The sequence below is a fragment of the Tamandua tetradactyla genome, chromosome 12, assembly GCF_023851605.1.
Source record: "Tamandua tetradactyla isolate mTamTet1 chromosome 12, mTamTet1.pri, whole genome shotgun sequence".
Classification (NCBI taxonomy): domain Eukaryota; kingdom Metazoa; phylum Chordata; class Mammalia; order Pilosa; family Myrmecophagidae; genus Tamandua; species Tamandua tetradactyla.
The window spans coordinates 86,093,136-86,109,951 of NC_135338.1; the positions used below are offsets into that span (position 1 = coordinate 86,093,136).

Sequence of the window (16,816 nt, forward strand, 5' to 3'; positions counted from 1 at the left end):
AAACAGGGAACAGCTTCCTGAGGGTTCATTCTGAGAAGGCACTTTCCTACTGTTCTCTCATCAGGTAATTCATGGATGGAGATGGCCTTGCCCCATTTAGCAGATGAGAACACTGAGGCTTCACAGCACAGCCAAGTTGCCCCAGGTCAAGCAGCTGATAAGAGATGCAGAGTGGAACTGAATTCAGATCTCCTGAGCTGGAGTGCAGTTCTTTTTACTTTTTTTTGTGGGGGGAGGGGGCTGCATGGTCCTGGGAATTGAACCCGGGTCTCCTGCATGGAAGGCAAGCATTCTACTACTGAACCAGCCTTGCACCCCCAGTTCTTTCTATACTATGATTTCCTTGACCTTGCCTAGTATGGGTTACTAGCTCACAGTGCCCAGTCTTCCAGTGCTGGGCTGCTCTACCTGGCTGTACTGGAATTGACATCAGTCCTCCGCTAGTGTAACTTGCAGAAAACTCTTCCTTATCCAAGTCTTCTGCTTACAGACAGATGAAGTAGGGACTATGGCCTGTTACCCTGAGACATGTAGAAACTGGGCTGGATTTTCTACATTAGGCTTTCTTTGTGCATAAGCAAGCGAAACACCAATGGAAGAAAAATAACCTTATCGTAAATTAAAAGAACAATCTTTGGAAAATAGCTGAAATGTAAGGTTAATTGGAGCCAGAAATGTCAAATTAATGCAGCAATGCACCGGGGAGTCTGGCCTGGCCTTTGTGCTCAGTATCAGAGCCCACGACGAAGGGAAACAGAGAACGATATAATAGGATTTTAGGGAGTCCCCTGTCATATTAAGCAAGATTTGCAATTAATTTCTTGTTGCAATGTTATTTTCATTGGCCTATATTTTCTTTGACCTCTCACATTTTTTAAGCTACCAAATGCGGGGCAAGTGGGATTTGGGATGGAAATTAAAAAAAAACACATTGCAAAACTGTTTTGACTTGAAATCCTTATAAATGTGTTAGAACTACGGTGGGGTGGGGGAGTAGTTGCAGCACCCTTGGGGTGATTTGGGGTTCACCGGTCACTCGGAGGGAGGACACTGGCCTGGGAACAGGGCCCAGCTTGCTCAGTGAGTTGTCTCCTTATCTTGGCCCCTCCCAGAACTCCACCCCCCACAGGTCCCATCTTGGAGGAGAGGTAAGGGGTGCTCAGGAGGAGGGCGGTGGCCTTATAGACCCCGGGCTTTCACTCACTGAGCCTGAACTACAGGCCATAACAAGTCCTTTTTAGAAATATCACCTTATTCAGTCTTCATGAGAACCCTATGAGGTCTACTCTATAAAATTATTGCCATTTTAATGAATGGGGAAGTGGAGGCACAACATGGCAAGGTGGCTTGTGGATGTTGCACAGGTAGGATTTGAACCTGGCCCTTCCTGGTCCTAGTGGGAAGGTGGGGGGTGTTTAAGCCCTGGGCTATGGTTTCCCCTCCTCACCATGGCACCAAAGTTCAACTGGGCCACATAGCCGCGGTCCTTGAACAAAGTCTGATTGTAAGGGGCTTGCATGAAGGGGTCCCTTGGTGGCAATGGGACAGGCTGAGTCTGCTCAGGGGCTCTAGCTGCACAGAGCGGCAGTGACAACTACCTACACACATCCAGTGGGTGCAGAGAAAAACTGGGGAAAGGGAACAGCTCTGCCCTCTGTTCAGCAGCAGCACCCATGCTGATCTCCTGGTTTTAATGCTATGCTCCTGTTAACGTGAGGTCACCATAGGCGGAAGCTGGGAGACGGGTTCCCAGGACTCTGCACCATGCTTGCAACTTTCTGCACGTATAGAGTTAGGTCAACATAAAAAGTGAAAAAAAAAACATGTGCACATAAAATAAACCAAAGGAATTGGATGCAGTCTCCAAAAGGGTCTGGGGAGGGTGTGTCCAGGCTTCCTCAGTTATCAGAAGTCACTCATTATTTTGGGAGCAAATTCCAAACAGTTTGCTTTGTTGTTGTTCACCAAAAAAGGTTCCTGGTTTTGGTGACGGCAGCGAGGGGGTGAGGCTGGCACGTTGTGGAAGGATTTAGTACTCGGTTTCTACTAAGGCACTGGACATCCAGGGCCCCTGTGTTTGCTGTGCCCAGCACACAGCAGGTGCTTAATAAACACTGCCGAATGAGTGACTCTGGATTGCAGTGAACCCCTGCCCACAGGCCTCCACCAGTGTAAGAGAGAGGAGGGGGCGTGGTGGGGAGAGAGCCGACAGCACATGGGCCACCCCGCCCAGTGGTCGGCTGGGGACTGCAGAGCTGGGAGGGGCCTTCCCCACGTAGCGTGACAGTGAATTCCACCCCACGGTCTGCTAAAGAGCAGCTCTGGGAAATAGGAATGGCATCATAAGTGTTTCACAGTTGGGTCATTCTACCTCTAGATGCCCCATGACCCTTTACGGCTCTTTCCCATTTTTGTCCCCTTCTGCGATGGGTTGAGTTAGGTCTCCCACCCCCAAGGTACGTTGAACTAACCCCCAGGGAGCTCAGAATTATTTGGAAATAGGGTTGTTGCAGGTGGAATTAGTTAAGACGAGGTCATCCTGGAGTAGGATGTCCTCGTGTCCTTATGAGAGGAGACACAGGCACGGGGTGGAAGGCAACGTGACAAGGCTGCCAGCCAAGGGACTCCAAGGATGGCCAGTCAATACCAGTAGCTGGAGGAGGCTCCCACCCAAGGCTTGTCTTCATTCTGGCATTTCCTGTCTATGTGTCTGTCCCCCTCACCTGGCCTCCATCTCCCTGGGGCAGGACTGTCTCATCTACCTTTGAATGGATACTGCTCTGTTCCAGGGAGTAGAGTAGCTCCAGGGAGTAAAGCTGCTGTCCAGTGGTGCTGTCTGTGCCCTAGTTACATGGCCTTTGGGAGCCCAAAGCCCTCCCTAGGAGTTATGAAAACTCCTCCCAGACTTAGGAAACTTGGCTTTGGAAACAGTTATCATGGCCTCCCGGACCCTGTCCCTGAACTTGGTGTACTGCTGGTCTGGAGGACCAGCTCTGAATCCAGGGTGGGCCTTAGTATGCCCGCAGAGGGCGGGAGAGGCGCGTGGGGTCAGAGGGAGGTGATCTGGCAGCAATGCAGACTATTTCCTGGGCTCCGAGGCACTGCAGTCTAAGCCTCACCCACGGGCTTCCATGGGGGGCCGGGAATCCGCCAGGTCCACCCCACCTCCCAGACTCCTCGCGCTGCCACCTCACTTACTGACCTCCTCCGTTCCATTTTATTTCACTCTTGCCTCAACCATCTCTTGACAACTCAGCTTCTCCCACACAAGTGCCCTCAGGTTAACCTCCTATTCTTGAAGGTTTCTGTAATGCTTTTCCCAAACAAAGGCAGTATCTCCCCAAAGAACAGTTTAGGGCATTGGGGATCACATTTTGGATTTAGTTTCTTTGTTTTTTGGCATGGGCAGGCTCCAGGAATTGAACCCGGGTCTCCAGCATGGCAGGCAAGAATTCTGCCACTGAACCACCACACCACCCTGTTTTTTGGTTTTAATAGTTAACTCTCAATAACTTTCGGTGAGTGAATTGAGGGGTGTGCTTACAGTGGTTTGGGAAGGAACTAGAATTATGCAATTTGTTTCTAATAGAAGAAACTCAGGGAAGAAGCACGCTTTGCAGTGTTATGAGCACAAGGATCCCAAGTCCTAGGTATTATTTATTACTGAGTTTATTAATGAGGAAATTAAGACTTCAGAAAGGAAGTGACATGCCCAGTGTCACCCAGTTAGTAAACCAGCTGGCTTGGACTCATTTATCTAATAGTAGAATTGTAGCACTTTCACCTGCATCTCCTGCTTTCTGGGTGAAACAAGCTAAAGGTGTGAATGTGAGAAGTGCTTCCTGGGTCTAGTGTTGGATATGAAATAAAGTGACATGAATTCCCGGGTTCTCAGTTCAGATTCTAAAAAGTGTCTAGATTGAGATTTTAAGGGATCAATTTGTTATTTGTAAAATGGCAGGACCACCTATAAAAAAACACAAGGGTCCAGTATTGGGATAAAAGTTTTGTAAAGTACATAAGTGCTTAACTAAGAGACCAAGTGTTGTGCTGAGTTTGCTGTTTTGGGTTTCCTGGGAAAATTTATATATCTGAAGGGTCTTTTTTTTTTTTTTTTTTTTTTTTTGCATGGGCAGGCACCGGGAATGGAACCTGGGTCTCCGGCATGGCAGGTGAGAACTCTACCTGCTGAGCCACCGTGGCCTTCCTTATCTGAAAGTTTTGTAGATGAACTTGGGGTTGGCAGTTTGAAGGAACTGATATACTAAAATGCTATATGCATAAAATCTGGATATGGCTGCTAAAAGGTGCTGTAGCTTTCTTCAAAAAGCTGCCGGTAAGTAAGGCCTGCTGGAAGACCAGGAGTGCCTCGGAGCACTGATATTAATGCTGATATTAATATGATTGATAGAAGAATAATAGCTCAAGTTGCTTCAGGCAGATCAGATAGCAGGCCTTCCCTATTTCTTTAAGGGAAAAAGCGAGCCTTTGGCTGCTCCTATTTTAATTCTCGCCACAACCTTGTAAGATAAATATTATTTTCTCCATTTTGCCACTGAGGAAACTGAGGCTTAGAGGGGTGAATTAGTTTGCTGACAGTTGCACAGTGATAAACAAAATAGCCACACTTGATCCCAGGTTCCAATTTTGAGTCCAGGTCTCATTTCTGTGTGCATTGCTGAACTTTCTAAGTCATTGGTTTCTCAGGACAAATGATAAAGTCAGAGACTGGAAAATTCTGGCTTATTACAAATTCCCATAAATATATCTTCCCTATTTTGTTTTGCTGTGTGTATGCATGCATGCATTAGCACTTCTGTTTAATATATATGATGAAACAATTATTTTAGTTGTGCTAATTAATTTTTTAAAAGTGTTTATTTCGTACACAAAATGAGAAATTGTTGAAAAGCCACCCAAATTGAGGAATGAGTTTGAGTGTGTTTAGCCAGCTCAGTGATTCATAATCTCTTAGGAGACATGAATTGTGATGTACGTCTAACTATGTACAGCTGACATTTCCAGCACTTTAGACTCTATTGAGAATTTAGAAATCAAAGATATCTTTCAACTTTTCTTATCCTCCCCTCTCAGCTACCCCAATTGTTTGTATTTCCAGAATGCTTTAAAGATGGGAAGGAATTTAAAAGGCAGGGAAGATTTAGTTGTCAAGTGAGCAAGCAATTGGCTCTGCCGACCAGGTGTAGGCTGATACACCACTGTATTTCAGTGGTCTAAGTATCAACTTACAGTTAAATATTTGCACGTGTATCTAATTGCCTTTGTGAAATTGTTCCTGCCAAATAGAAGTCTAGTTGAGCCTTCTAAATAACTTGGCATCTAATGCGCTTTAATATTTTAAACCATAGCTAACGCTGGATGCTGTAGATTCAATTTTACTAATGTGGTTTTTTTTTTTTAAACACCTCCCACAGCGGTGTTTTTTGAATATTTGTAGCATGCCTAGAATCCTATTGTAAGGTCCCGAGAATTAAGAATTCTTATTGTGCATTCACAACGCCCAAATAAGCAGCAGGAAAAAAGCCTGAACACCAACATTCTGTTCATCAACTGATGGTTATTTTTTTCCTAAAGGGTATAATACCCCTGCCTTGACAGGCTCAATTCCTGAGTTAACTGACCTCGTTTACTTTCCTAGAGTGGCGACAGACCAGTTCACTCAAGGAAGCATCCTTGACTTTGTTTTTTTGCAACCCATGAGGACCTAGGAGCAACTATTCAGGCTTCGTGCCATGGATGCAGGTTTTCATCAAATGCTAACGAAGTGCCCAGGCATCCCAGGCTCAGTGCTAAGCGGACTGCAGCAGTGCACTCCCGGCTGCTGGCGTTTGCAGCCGTGGGACATGGGAGAGCCAGGAGGTGGGCAGGGGCCATGCAGCTTGGCAGAGGGCCTAAAGCACCCTGCCCAAGGCGGGGGTGAGCCCGGAACCTGGTGGCCGACCATCAGGCGGTCCTGCAGGAGGGCCAGGGGCCATGCTGCCCGGGCAGGAGGCACAACCACGCGCCAGGGCGGAAGGCGGAAGGGCAGGGAAGGCTTGGGGAACTCTGGGAGGTTGGCCTGTTGGGCAGCGGAAGTAAGGCTGGTGAGGAAACAGGGACGAGATCATGGAAGACCTTGGATGTCACACTAAGGACTTTGGACTCGAGCCTGGGGGATTTTCAGCAGGAGCTGATGCGGTTTGAAGGCGACTGAACCAAACTTGGTGATAAGCAACTTCTGAGCTGTAGCATCCATGTTCTGGGAAAATTTCAGGAACTCCACCCAAGGGTCTGTTTAGTAAGTACATTGAGGTCCTTTGGCCGGAAGCAGGTGGTCACCCTCCCCGCAACCTGGAGGGCTTATGTTTCCATAGATGGTGAACTTGACCAGATCTGGGGAAAAATTTTGGAAATTCACATTCAAAGGCATAATTGCTGCAGCTGAAGTCTTGAATACTTCAATGGACATTCACTTCTTTCATTTAACAGAATGTATTCCATATGGTGGTTCTCAACCAGGGGCATTCAACAACGGAGGGATTTCTGGTGGTGGGGACTGTGGTTGGGGATGCTACAGGCTTCTAGAGGGTAGAGGCCAGGGATGCTGCTAAACACCCTACAATGCACAGGGAAGACCCCACAACAAAGAATCATCAGGCTCCAAAATGCCAATATTGCCCAGGACCAGAAACCCCGATTTAGTACCTTGTAGCTTCTAGATCCGGGGCCAGGCTCTGGTAATACTGAGATAAAGTCTATTTGAGTCATGACCTTGAGAAGCTTCAGATCCAAGTGACAGACTTGAAGACACATAGCTGGAGGTCACTACAGGGCTCAGGGCTCTGGGTTTCTGGAAGCAGACGCTCCTCCCCCAGCCCATGGATCGACGGCCGGTGCCCAGGGCCAGGAGGTTCGTTTTGCTTTTTCTTATGTGAGAACAAGCAGCATCCTTCCTTCAGTGCTGGGCTAGCTCTCCATTTTGGCCCCCACAAAAGGCAAAGTTGGAATAGGAAGACAATTTCATGGGAGGAAAAGTGCCAAGCAAGCAGAGACTGCATTTCGAAGGCTGCAGCTATACTTTCCAAGTGAAGTTTATTGTTTGTTTGTTTTTTGTTTTGGCATGGGTACCAAGTGATTTCTTATTTCTGGAAGCAGTACAATAGAGGTTCAAGGAAAGTGAAGACCTTGACTTAGTTTTTGTGCAACCCGGGAGGCTTAGGCCGAACTGATGTGTAGGAGATGCTTAATGGACATTTGTTGAGTTGATCTGGAGTCTGGTCTTGCATGGAATCGCTCACACTCTCTCTCCTTGGTCCTCTTTCAGGGGAAAATTTTTTATGGTGACCAAGATTTCCAAATGATGTTGTAGCTTGTCCTAGAGGGAGCAGCACCATCAAGAAGCATCCCCCAGAGACGCCTCCCAGCAGGCTTATTATCTCAGACGTGGCCTCCACTCCCTCTGCCTGTTATTGCAGTCAGGTTAGTTAGCAGAGTCCCTGCTTCCTGCTGACCTTTTGCGAGCTGCAGCTGCACTTGCCAGCCAGCTGCTCTGACAGCTTCCCAGATGCTTGTGCTCTGGGGACGATGGTCCTCCTTGGCCCAAATCCCTCACTGCAAGAGCTCCTGTCAACCTGAGCCTAAGGTGACCCTTTCTGAGGCCCTCTTGGTTCAGGGAATCCTTCCCTGAACTCCAGGTCCCAGCAGCAGGTACAGAGAAAGGACAGACAACCCACAGATGCACCCAAGGCCCACGCTGAGGCGAAAGAGGGACACAAATGGAGATGGCATAAAAATTCCTGCATGTTGGTGAAAAATTGTGCTGGCTTCTCCACCGGGTTCCCGCAGAGCACAGCTGGAATTGGAATGTATTCTTCATAAAGTTTATTGGGTCCTGGAGCAACTTGTTACTGAACTGGTCAATTAATTTTTTTTTTAATGAGTTAGGGGATTTCCTTTAGTAGAAAATTACCAGGAAACCTGACCAAATGCCCAGAGCTCAGGGAATGCCTAGGCTTTCCTTCCAGAAAATTCTATTCAACAACTAAAGGAAGAAATGGACATTTCCCTCTATAGGTGGCAAATTGGGCCAATCTCTAACCAAAAAGGAAGGATTTGTCCTGCATGGAGACAACCACAGGGAGGTCACCTTCTCAAGTGCATCAATTTGAGTATTCGGAAATCAAGCCATTGAGTCTCCCTGCTGAGAGACAAATGGTTTCTATTTAAAACCCCGCTTGCTCCATGCAGTAACTCCCAATGTAGCAATAATTAATGATATCAGAAGGTTAAGAAAGACCTTCTGCTGGAATCCCTCTGCTCCAGGCATGAAATTGGATTAAAGTGAAGATAAACTTAGATATTAAATCTGTGAGGAAATCAGTAATTATGTGGAAATGCACAAATTTTGAGCTATTTGAGTGAGTCAGGTTAATGTTGTGTGGATGGCTGTCTGCTCGCTGTCTTCCAGACATTTGGGCCTTGGTGGAGATGAAATGTCCAAAGAGGATGCTAAGGAGGACGTTGTATCTGTCTGAGTCCTGAGTCTAGATTTACGTTTTTTTCTCAAGTTGTAACTCTAGCAGCCTTTTGGATACACTCTGTAGCTGCATGCTAATATCCATTTTCTCTTCTTTATCACAGAACTCAGATTATTTTTCTCCGTATAACAATGTACAACCTCCCAAAGTGTAATTTGCTAGGCCGTCTTGCTTTGCGGGAGGCTTTGTGACATGAAAGTCTGCTAGGTAGGGTTTCTAGGAAAGTTACTTTTTTTCTGATAAAAAAGGACATGCATGCCATTTTCCCCTTTCCCTCCACTCTCCCCTTCCACCCTTTTCCCTGCCTGGAAGAGCAATGGAAGGCCTGGAGGTTGGGCAGCCATTTTGTAACCGTGGGGATGAAATTTTTGCCCTAAGGAGAGTGGAGCATGGGATCCTTCGTGATTTCCTTGGGCAGATGAGACAGAAAAGGCCCTGTCATCAGGTATCTTAATGATCTAACTCCAAGTCATGAATGTTAGATTTAGAGTAAAATGCTTTTTCTGATTTCAAGCACAGAGCCAAAAGAAACTACTGTTGTATGTAGCATGACAGTGGCATTTGGGACGGTTTAGTATGAAGGTTTCATGGTCATCTTGAAGAGGGGGACTTGTGTCTGCTGCATGGCTGCCAAAAGGATGAGGTAGGCTGGGAGTGGTACCTTCTCTGGACGTGGGAAGGTGGCAAAGGAAGATTCAGTGGCTTCTGGCATGTGGCTGAGAGACATGACTGTTTCTGCCCTTTCTTGGTCTCCTGCATCATCTTCAGCATATCGCTTGTCTGTTCCCTTCCTTCCTGATTCTGAGTTGAGCAGGACAAGATAAACCTCAGTCCCTCTACCTGTAATTATCCAAGGGTAACTATCTAGGCAGAGAGGACTAGGTTGTCATGTCTCCAATTCTCCTTGTCCTTAGGGTGCTACTTCTTGGATCTAGGTGGAGCTGAGCCAGAGGGTGTTTCCCTCCTTCAAGGTACCCTCTGTGAAAGACCCACCAAAGCTGTTGATTATCTGGACTTGGATTCCTTTCCCCCTTGCCTCTCTGTGTGATGAGCTTCCTCTGCTGAGGCCTTGGGCAATGTGGGCCTTGGCTGCTGGGGCTGTGTGCTGAGTAATCTCTTTTTAGTTGGGTAGGGAACAGCCTTGAGGGTGGGTACTTTTGAAAAACATTTTTCCTACCAGCAGAAATCAAGATTTCCATCGCACTTCCTGGGTCACACTATAAGTTAACCCTTGGCTGAAGGGTCTGGGTATTTGGTCTTTACTCACTTAAAGTCCACACTTCATGCATTGTTATAATCAGTCTTCAAAACAACTCTTGCACTATCTACTTTTAGATAGATAGTTTCTCATATGAGAAAATGGAGCCTACAAAAGGTTCAGAGTCTGGCCCAAGACCACAAAGCTAGTCGTGGCAGAACTAGGACCGAATTTTCTATAGCTTTCTTCTTTCTCCTGCCACTGCCTCCACATCTGCCTTCCACCTCCTCTCTAGACATTCCCTCCTTTGGTGGAACTCTGGGACTCACAGAGATTATTGACAGAGCTGTTAGCTTTTACAGATCTGGTTTTCCACTCTTTCCTGGGCATATAAATAAATGATTTTTCCCTGGGCATTCCTTGCATTGGATAGGAATGTAGCTTCTGGCCAATAACGTGGGCACCAGTGGTTTTTGCTATTCTGCATCCTGGCCCCTGGAACATCCTGTGTGTGATGTTGACTCTTTAATTATGAAGAATCTGGTAGGACTTTAAGAAAGCCCAGTGGTACAGCTATAAGATGGAAGGGATGAGAGAGGTGCTTACAGTAGAGCTACCCACTAACGTTGGTCTGTAATGCCAGTGAGAAACTTGGGGTTTGTTTGTTACAGCACCTAGTGTTAATTATCTTGATTAATATAGGCTGCTTGTGTTGCAGACACACAAATGTCTGTATAGGACCTTGTAAAGGTCATGAATAGCCTGTGGTGAGAAACCATGTTCCAAATATTCTGAGATAGGCTATAAATTTCTTTGTGGAGATATTCTTTTCCAACTTGAGATTTCTGTGACTTCATCTCTTCGAAATGGTTGATGTGGTGGCTTGTAGTTATGTAACCCAGAAAAACAGGATCTTAATCTTAACCCATTCCTGTGGATGTGAACCCATTGTAACCAGGAACTTTGGATGAGGTTACTTCAGTTAAGTTATGGCCCTACTGAATCAAGATGGGTCTTTATCTTATTACTGCAGGTCTGATAGAGAAGGCCACAGAAAGAGAGGCCACAGGATGCAGCCAGAACCTGGAAGTTAAAAGAACCAGGAAGAGAAAGGAGAAGATGCTGCCACGTGTGTTGCCATGTGATGGAAAAGCCAAGAAACTCCAAAGATCACTGGCCAGATAGAAGATACTGACCCGGAGAGGAAGTAAGTCTTTATAGCCTCTACAACCATGAGCCAGTAAATACTTGTCATTGAGCCAACCCATTGAAAGGTATTTGTTTTAGTAGCCATGAAACTAAAACAGACATGTACTATGTTTTTCAAGATGGAACCACAAGACATACACATAGCCTATAGCACCCAATTATCAGCTTGCTTTGATGGTCTTTAGTCTCTTAGAATTTTCCCCTAAGAAGGTCTTTAAACCACAAACTGAATACCAACTTCGGACTTTCTGTAAACACAAAACTAAATTTCCTGCAGTCTCTCACCAAATCTAGCTTATACTTTAAGTTGTGGAAGACACCTTGATCACCTTCTGCCACACTCTACCCCTTCCAAAACACACACACATGCACACACACTCATGGGGTTTAAAGTTGCACATTGTTTTGTTTTGATCCCTAACAGTGGTGTGATTGTGAGGACAAGATACTTCACTTCTGAATTTCAGTTTTCTTCACATGGAAAATGGGGATAAAAATACCAACCTCTCTGAGTTGTTGTGAGAACAGAGTATGAGAACTATGTGAAAGTGCTGAGCATAGAGCTGGGAGCCCAGTAAGCTGCAGGAATAGGAGATATATTGATTATTAACTGAATATTCTCATCTTCAGGTTTTACCAGAAGTTGGGGGCCACTCCAGAGTTTCTTAATTTGCTTAATGGTGTTGTGTTGAACATCCAGCTGTGAGAAAATATATAATCTGAGAGGAATTGTACTTAAAGCTCTGCAGGTTAGTATATTTTTAAAAAGAGGTTCAATTTTTTTTTAAGAATCAACATTTTAGCAGGATTCCAGGATTTTTCTCCCATTTTGCTTCACCCTTTATTCTCCATTTCAGCTAAAATGTATTTTCTAACATTGTCCCCCAAAGACAAGATTATCATATATTTGAAAATTTGGTTACTTGCTAAAATTAATTTGTAACCCCCAAGCCAATACTCGTGGAGCTTTTGCAGTCTTTCGTGGACCCGCACAAAGTGGTGACAAATTTGAATTGCCCCGTGAGCACATTCCCAGCTGAGGCCAAGCGAGGTGACTGTGCTCTGCTCTCATTGTGCCCTTTTCATGGTATATTTACTGCCACAGTTTTTACATGTTTGTGCTTTTCCTTGGCGATTTTGCTGTAGTGCTGAAGTGCTGTCTAGTGTTCCTAAGGGCAAGAAGGCTGTGATGTGCCTTATGGAGAAAAATGCGTGTGTTGCATAAGCTTTATTCAGGCCTGAGTGATAGTGCTAGCAGCCATGAGTTCAATGGTAATAAATCAACAACATAGATTAAGCAAGGTGAATTTAAACAGACACACATTTAAAAAGTTAAGTTTCATCAATTAATGAAAATGTTGTGGCCAGAGGCTCGCCAGCACCTGTCCCTGGATTTCCCCAAGGAGCAATGGTTCTGTATTCACTAATTCAGTGTTGGCAGTAACTTTATGGAACATAACTAACTCAAATAATGAGAGTCAGCTATACTATCTGTCTGTTTTTTAAATGAAAAGTCCTATAATTTTTAAACACTTTTTTCTTATTTATGATAGTAGAAGTAGTTTTCCCTTCTCCTGCTCTCAGCAGTAGCCGGCTGACACTTGCGATCAGAAGCTGAATATAAAATAAATGTTTCTCACTGTGAATGCAGCAGTTTTCCCTACTGTTCCTCTGTGATGCCTTCCATTTGCAGTGTGCATGATAGGACCTCGGTTCTTTTCATTACATTTTAACTTTGCTTCTTCTAATATCATTGAAAGTGGCTGGAGTTGGCAGCTTTTCCATTATGCAGGCAAAGACATATTTTGGGGGACTATTAATTCTCAACCACTTCAGTTGGCAAATGAAAGGCCTGGAAAGAACCGAACTTGGCGAGCAGCCCAGGCTGTCGAACCAGGCTCCTGTTCATGAGGAAGGACCCAACTTTTGTGCTCAGAAGTGGTTCTGCTTTGCAGAGGGTTTCTCTGTTTGAGTTAGTGGGTGGCTGTGGATGCTTGGCGTTTTTACTCCATTCACCCAAGCAGGAACTCAGAGACACTGAGTAACGTGTAAAATGGAGGCAGAACTGAAGGTCTTTGTTGAAGGGTCTTGATGGTCTCTACGTTACATCATTTATCCTCCTGACTCCTAAGGTTTGCCTTTCAATCCCTTCAATGAGAAAATTCCCTTCTACTTTGGAGCTTGAAATCACACGCTCACACTCATCATGTCAAGTTCTGTGTCTGTGGGCTGAGACTTAGCTGTTCTCTCATGGTTTTCTCATCTTGCTGTCCCTTTCCAGCCTGCAATCTTGGTCTCTGCTCTTCAGACTCCCATTGTCAACCTGGAAAATTGGGAAAAATTTTCTGGATATCTGTCACTTCTTCTTTTACTCCTCTTCCTCTTTTTTCCCCTTCTTCTAGAAAATATCTTTTATTTTCTTATTACCAAAGCATTACATGTTTCTGTAGAAATTATACTAAATGAGTATGGAGGACATAGCCAAGCTGAGTTTAAACTGGGATTCAGATCTGACAGCTCCTGATCAACCGGTGGGCTGCTGTGTCTCCTTCCATCCCACTTCATCCCGCCCATCTGCATGTATGAATATATTCTTCTTCTTCTTGCAAGGAACAGGGAAGGAGACACTAAAAGGAAGAAGAGACACCTTAAACAAGAGCATTTTAATCATAAGAACTGTCAAAACCCACAAGGCTTTCCCTCCATGGACTCCTGCTTTGGAATTGCAGTTGTTTTCTAGACAGTCTTCCAAATCAGAGGTTTGCAAAGTGTGTTTCAAGGACCCCTGGGCATTCCCAAAACTCTTTCAGAGGCTGTATAAAATCCTCCCTTTCCAAGCTAGGCTGTGCTGGGGTTTCTACATATACTTCAACCAAAGCAACATGTTGCCACAGATTGAGGGAAGCAGCAGATGTGAGATGCCAGCTGTGCTTTATTAAACCAGGTATTAAAGAGATTTGCAAAATGTAAAACAACCCCTTTTACATGATTTTCTTTTGTGTGTTTTGGAAAGTATATATTTTCTTAAAATATATTATTTATGTTAACTTTAATGAGCTTATTGTTATTTTTAAATGAGTGAATAAATATTTTAACATTTCTTACTTTTCATTTTGAGTAAAATAAATATTGATAGATATAATCAGCCACATTAAAAAGAGCTTTTTGGGGTCTTCAATACATTTCAAGTATATAAAGGAGTCTTGACACCAAACAGTTTGAGAATAATTCTCCTAGATGATCTCTTGCAGGGCATCAACAGATATTTTTATGCCTTTAAAGTAATAGATAGGGGTGCAAGGGTCGTTCAGTGGTAGAATCCATGCCTGCCATGAGGGAGGCCTCGGTTTGATGCCTGGTCCATGCACTTCGCAAAAACAAAACAAACAAGCAAACAAGCAAAAAACCACATCCAAACAAAAATTCAACAAATGGTGCTGCAATAATGGGATACTCACATGGAAAAAGAATGACATGTGACCCCCACCATACAGCAATGGTTGTCTGGAAGCACCCTAAATGCCCATCAACTGTAGAAAGGACAATAAATGGTGTATTTATTGTACAATATAGTATTCATACAGTAGAATACTATAAAGCAATAGAAAGAAATAAACTATAACTACATGTAATTATGTGTTGAGTGAAAGAATACCTAGTGTAGGCTCAAAAACTAAAACATTGTTTAGGGTTTACATACCTAGGTGGTAAAATTATAAAGGAAAGCAAAGGAGTGGCTACCTGAAAAGTTAGGTGGTGGTTGCCGTGGGGGGGGGGGGAAGGCTGTGACTGGGAACAGTGCATAGGAGCCTCTCAGAGCTGGCAGTGCTCATCTTGGATAGATTCAGCCTTATGCGTTTGGCTCATGCTGGGTTTGCTGGTTATTGGCCTGTTTTCTTTCTGCTCTAAACCATCATTTCATGTAGCTTGTTTTTTTTCAGTGCTGGGGCTGGGACTCTGCAAACCGCCTTTCTCCTCTGTGCTGGTTTGCACCGCCAATAGGCTCCTCCAAGAGAGACTGGAAGGTTGGGGGGGAAAGAATGGACTGATTCGCCAGCCTCACTGCAGGAATGCTTCTTCTCCCTGGTAGGGCCAGTTGATTCTAGGAGCAGCAGATGATTCCGATTTGCGGTTTCCTTCCAGTCCTTGAGCCAGCCTCATTGCCCTTCCTCAGCGGTGTCATCACCAGCCAGCCCTCTCTTCAGAGTGGTGGGGCCAGCTCTGTACCAAGTGCAAGTGGAGCAGGGGCTTTCCTCGAAGGGCATTTCCAGTCCTGCTGCAGCCTCCTTCAAGCTTCTAGATCTTAGCAAGGCCGACCTGTTCCTTTTGTCTCTGCAGCCCCAGAGCAGCTGCTTCCTGCAGAAACGCTGCCTTTGTGATAACTGTCTCGTCTGCCTTGCTCCTTTTCATCTAAAAATTTGGTTAACAATTCTCTAAACTAAATTCTCTCTGCTAGAATAATCAGTGTAGTTTCTATCTCTTGAATGAACTCTTAATGATACAGAAAGTCATTTCAGGAGTGACCCTCAAAGATGTGATTTGCGGCTAATCTGATTGTGTTGTTGGACTTGAAGACTCGGCCGTGCTCCTTGTCAGAAGAAATGGGATGCTAGTCACCCATGGTGTGTACTGGCATCATGAGTATCACCTCTGGGTGCTTGCAAAGAGCTGCTTACAGAAGCAAATCTGTGAAGATCAAGGGACTGCTTCACTTGGCTGTTAGGGCACTAATGATGATTGCAAGGACTGTGGAGTGGGATGGCAATTTCTGACAGCACCGGAGGACTTATAGAAAAAAGACAAGCTCAGTTCTTTAAACTCTGTTTTAGTCTGCTAAAGCTTCTGGAATGCAATATACCAGAAATGGAATGGGCTTTTAAAAAGGGAATTTATTAAATTGCAAGTTTACAGTTCTAAGGCCATTAAATTGTTCAAAGTAAGGCCTCCAGAGAAAGATACCTTGATTCAAGAAAGGCCAATGGGTCCGGAACACCTCTGTCAGCTGGGAAGGCATGTCAGGACTCTGCTAGCTTTCTCTCCAAGCTTCTGGTTTCAAAGGACTTCCCCATGGGCATTTTTCTTTTGCATCTCCAAAGGTCTCTGGCTGTGTGGGCTCTAAAGCTTTTTCCAAATTGGTTCTCTCTTATATGGCTCCAATAAGCAACCCCACCTTGAATTAGTGCAGACATATCACTATGGAAGTAACTTAATCAAAAGATCCCACCCAGAAATACTGAAACAGGATTAAAGAGCATGGGTTTTCTGGGGGTACACAACAGTTTCAAACCAGCACAAACTCTCAGCTCAAGTATCACAGAACCAGAGAGCTTCTATCCCCCTCCCCCAAATCTCTTTTTTTCCTTGTAGCCACAGGGCTGACCTTGATAAAAAGCTGACAAAATATTTAGTTGTAGGATACAGATTTACAAGTTAAGGTGGATTTGAAGCTATGGCAGATGTCATGAAATGTATGGGAAGGAGTTGGAGCCCAATACTTAGCATGGAAATATCTGGCCATCCAGCTTCAGATGAAGCTGATAATTTTGAACCTCTGAATCACTTTGCTCTTTTCTTGCCAAAAAAAGCAACTTGTCTTTTGTCTGAGGAGACTAGGCTTTCCTGGCTTGAGGACCCTGTAATCCTCTTACCTAGAGAAGTTGACTTGCAGGGGATGCCTCTTCACCTCAAGACCTGGCCCAACCATGTCTTCTTGATCAACATGCTTCAGGGAACAAGTACAAAGCCAAACATGGGAGGGAATAACTTTTATTTGAAAAGAATTTGCCAATTTGTGTTGCTAGAAACCTGGGGAATATGTGTAGTGATGTATTTGAAGAGTGTTGGACAAAAAAGGCAGGGTGCAATATTGGAT

At 44.7% G+C, this 16,816-nt stretch overlaps 1 protein-coding gene across 2 annotated transcripts in view; it reads left to right on the plus strand.

Annotated features, from left to right (window-relative positions):
• LOC143652448 (protein FAM169B-like) overlaps window positions 1-10,956 on the plus strand; it is a 212,003-nt gene extending 201,047 nt beyond the window's left edge. For both annotated transcript variants that reach the window (XM_077124073.1, XM_077124074.1), the window contains exon 8: window positions 10,769-10,956. In XM_077124073.1, the coding sequence (XP_076980188.1) occupies window positions 10,769-10,920 (152 nt within the window). In that variant the 3' untranslated portion in view covers window positions 10,921-10,956. The remainder of the gene's footprint in view (window positions 1-10,768) is intronic.
• Window positions 10,957-16,816: the final 5,860 nt, after the last annotated feature.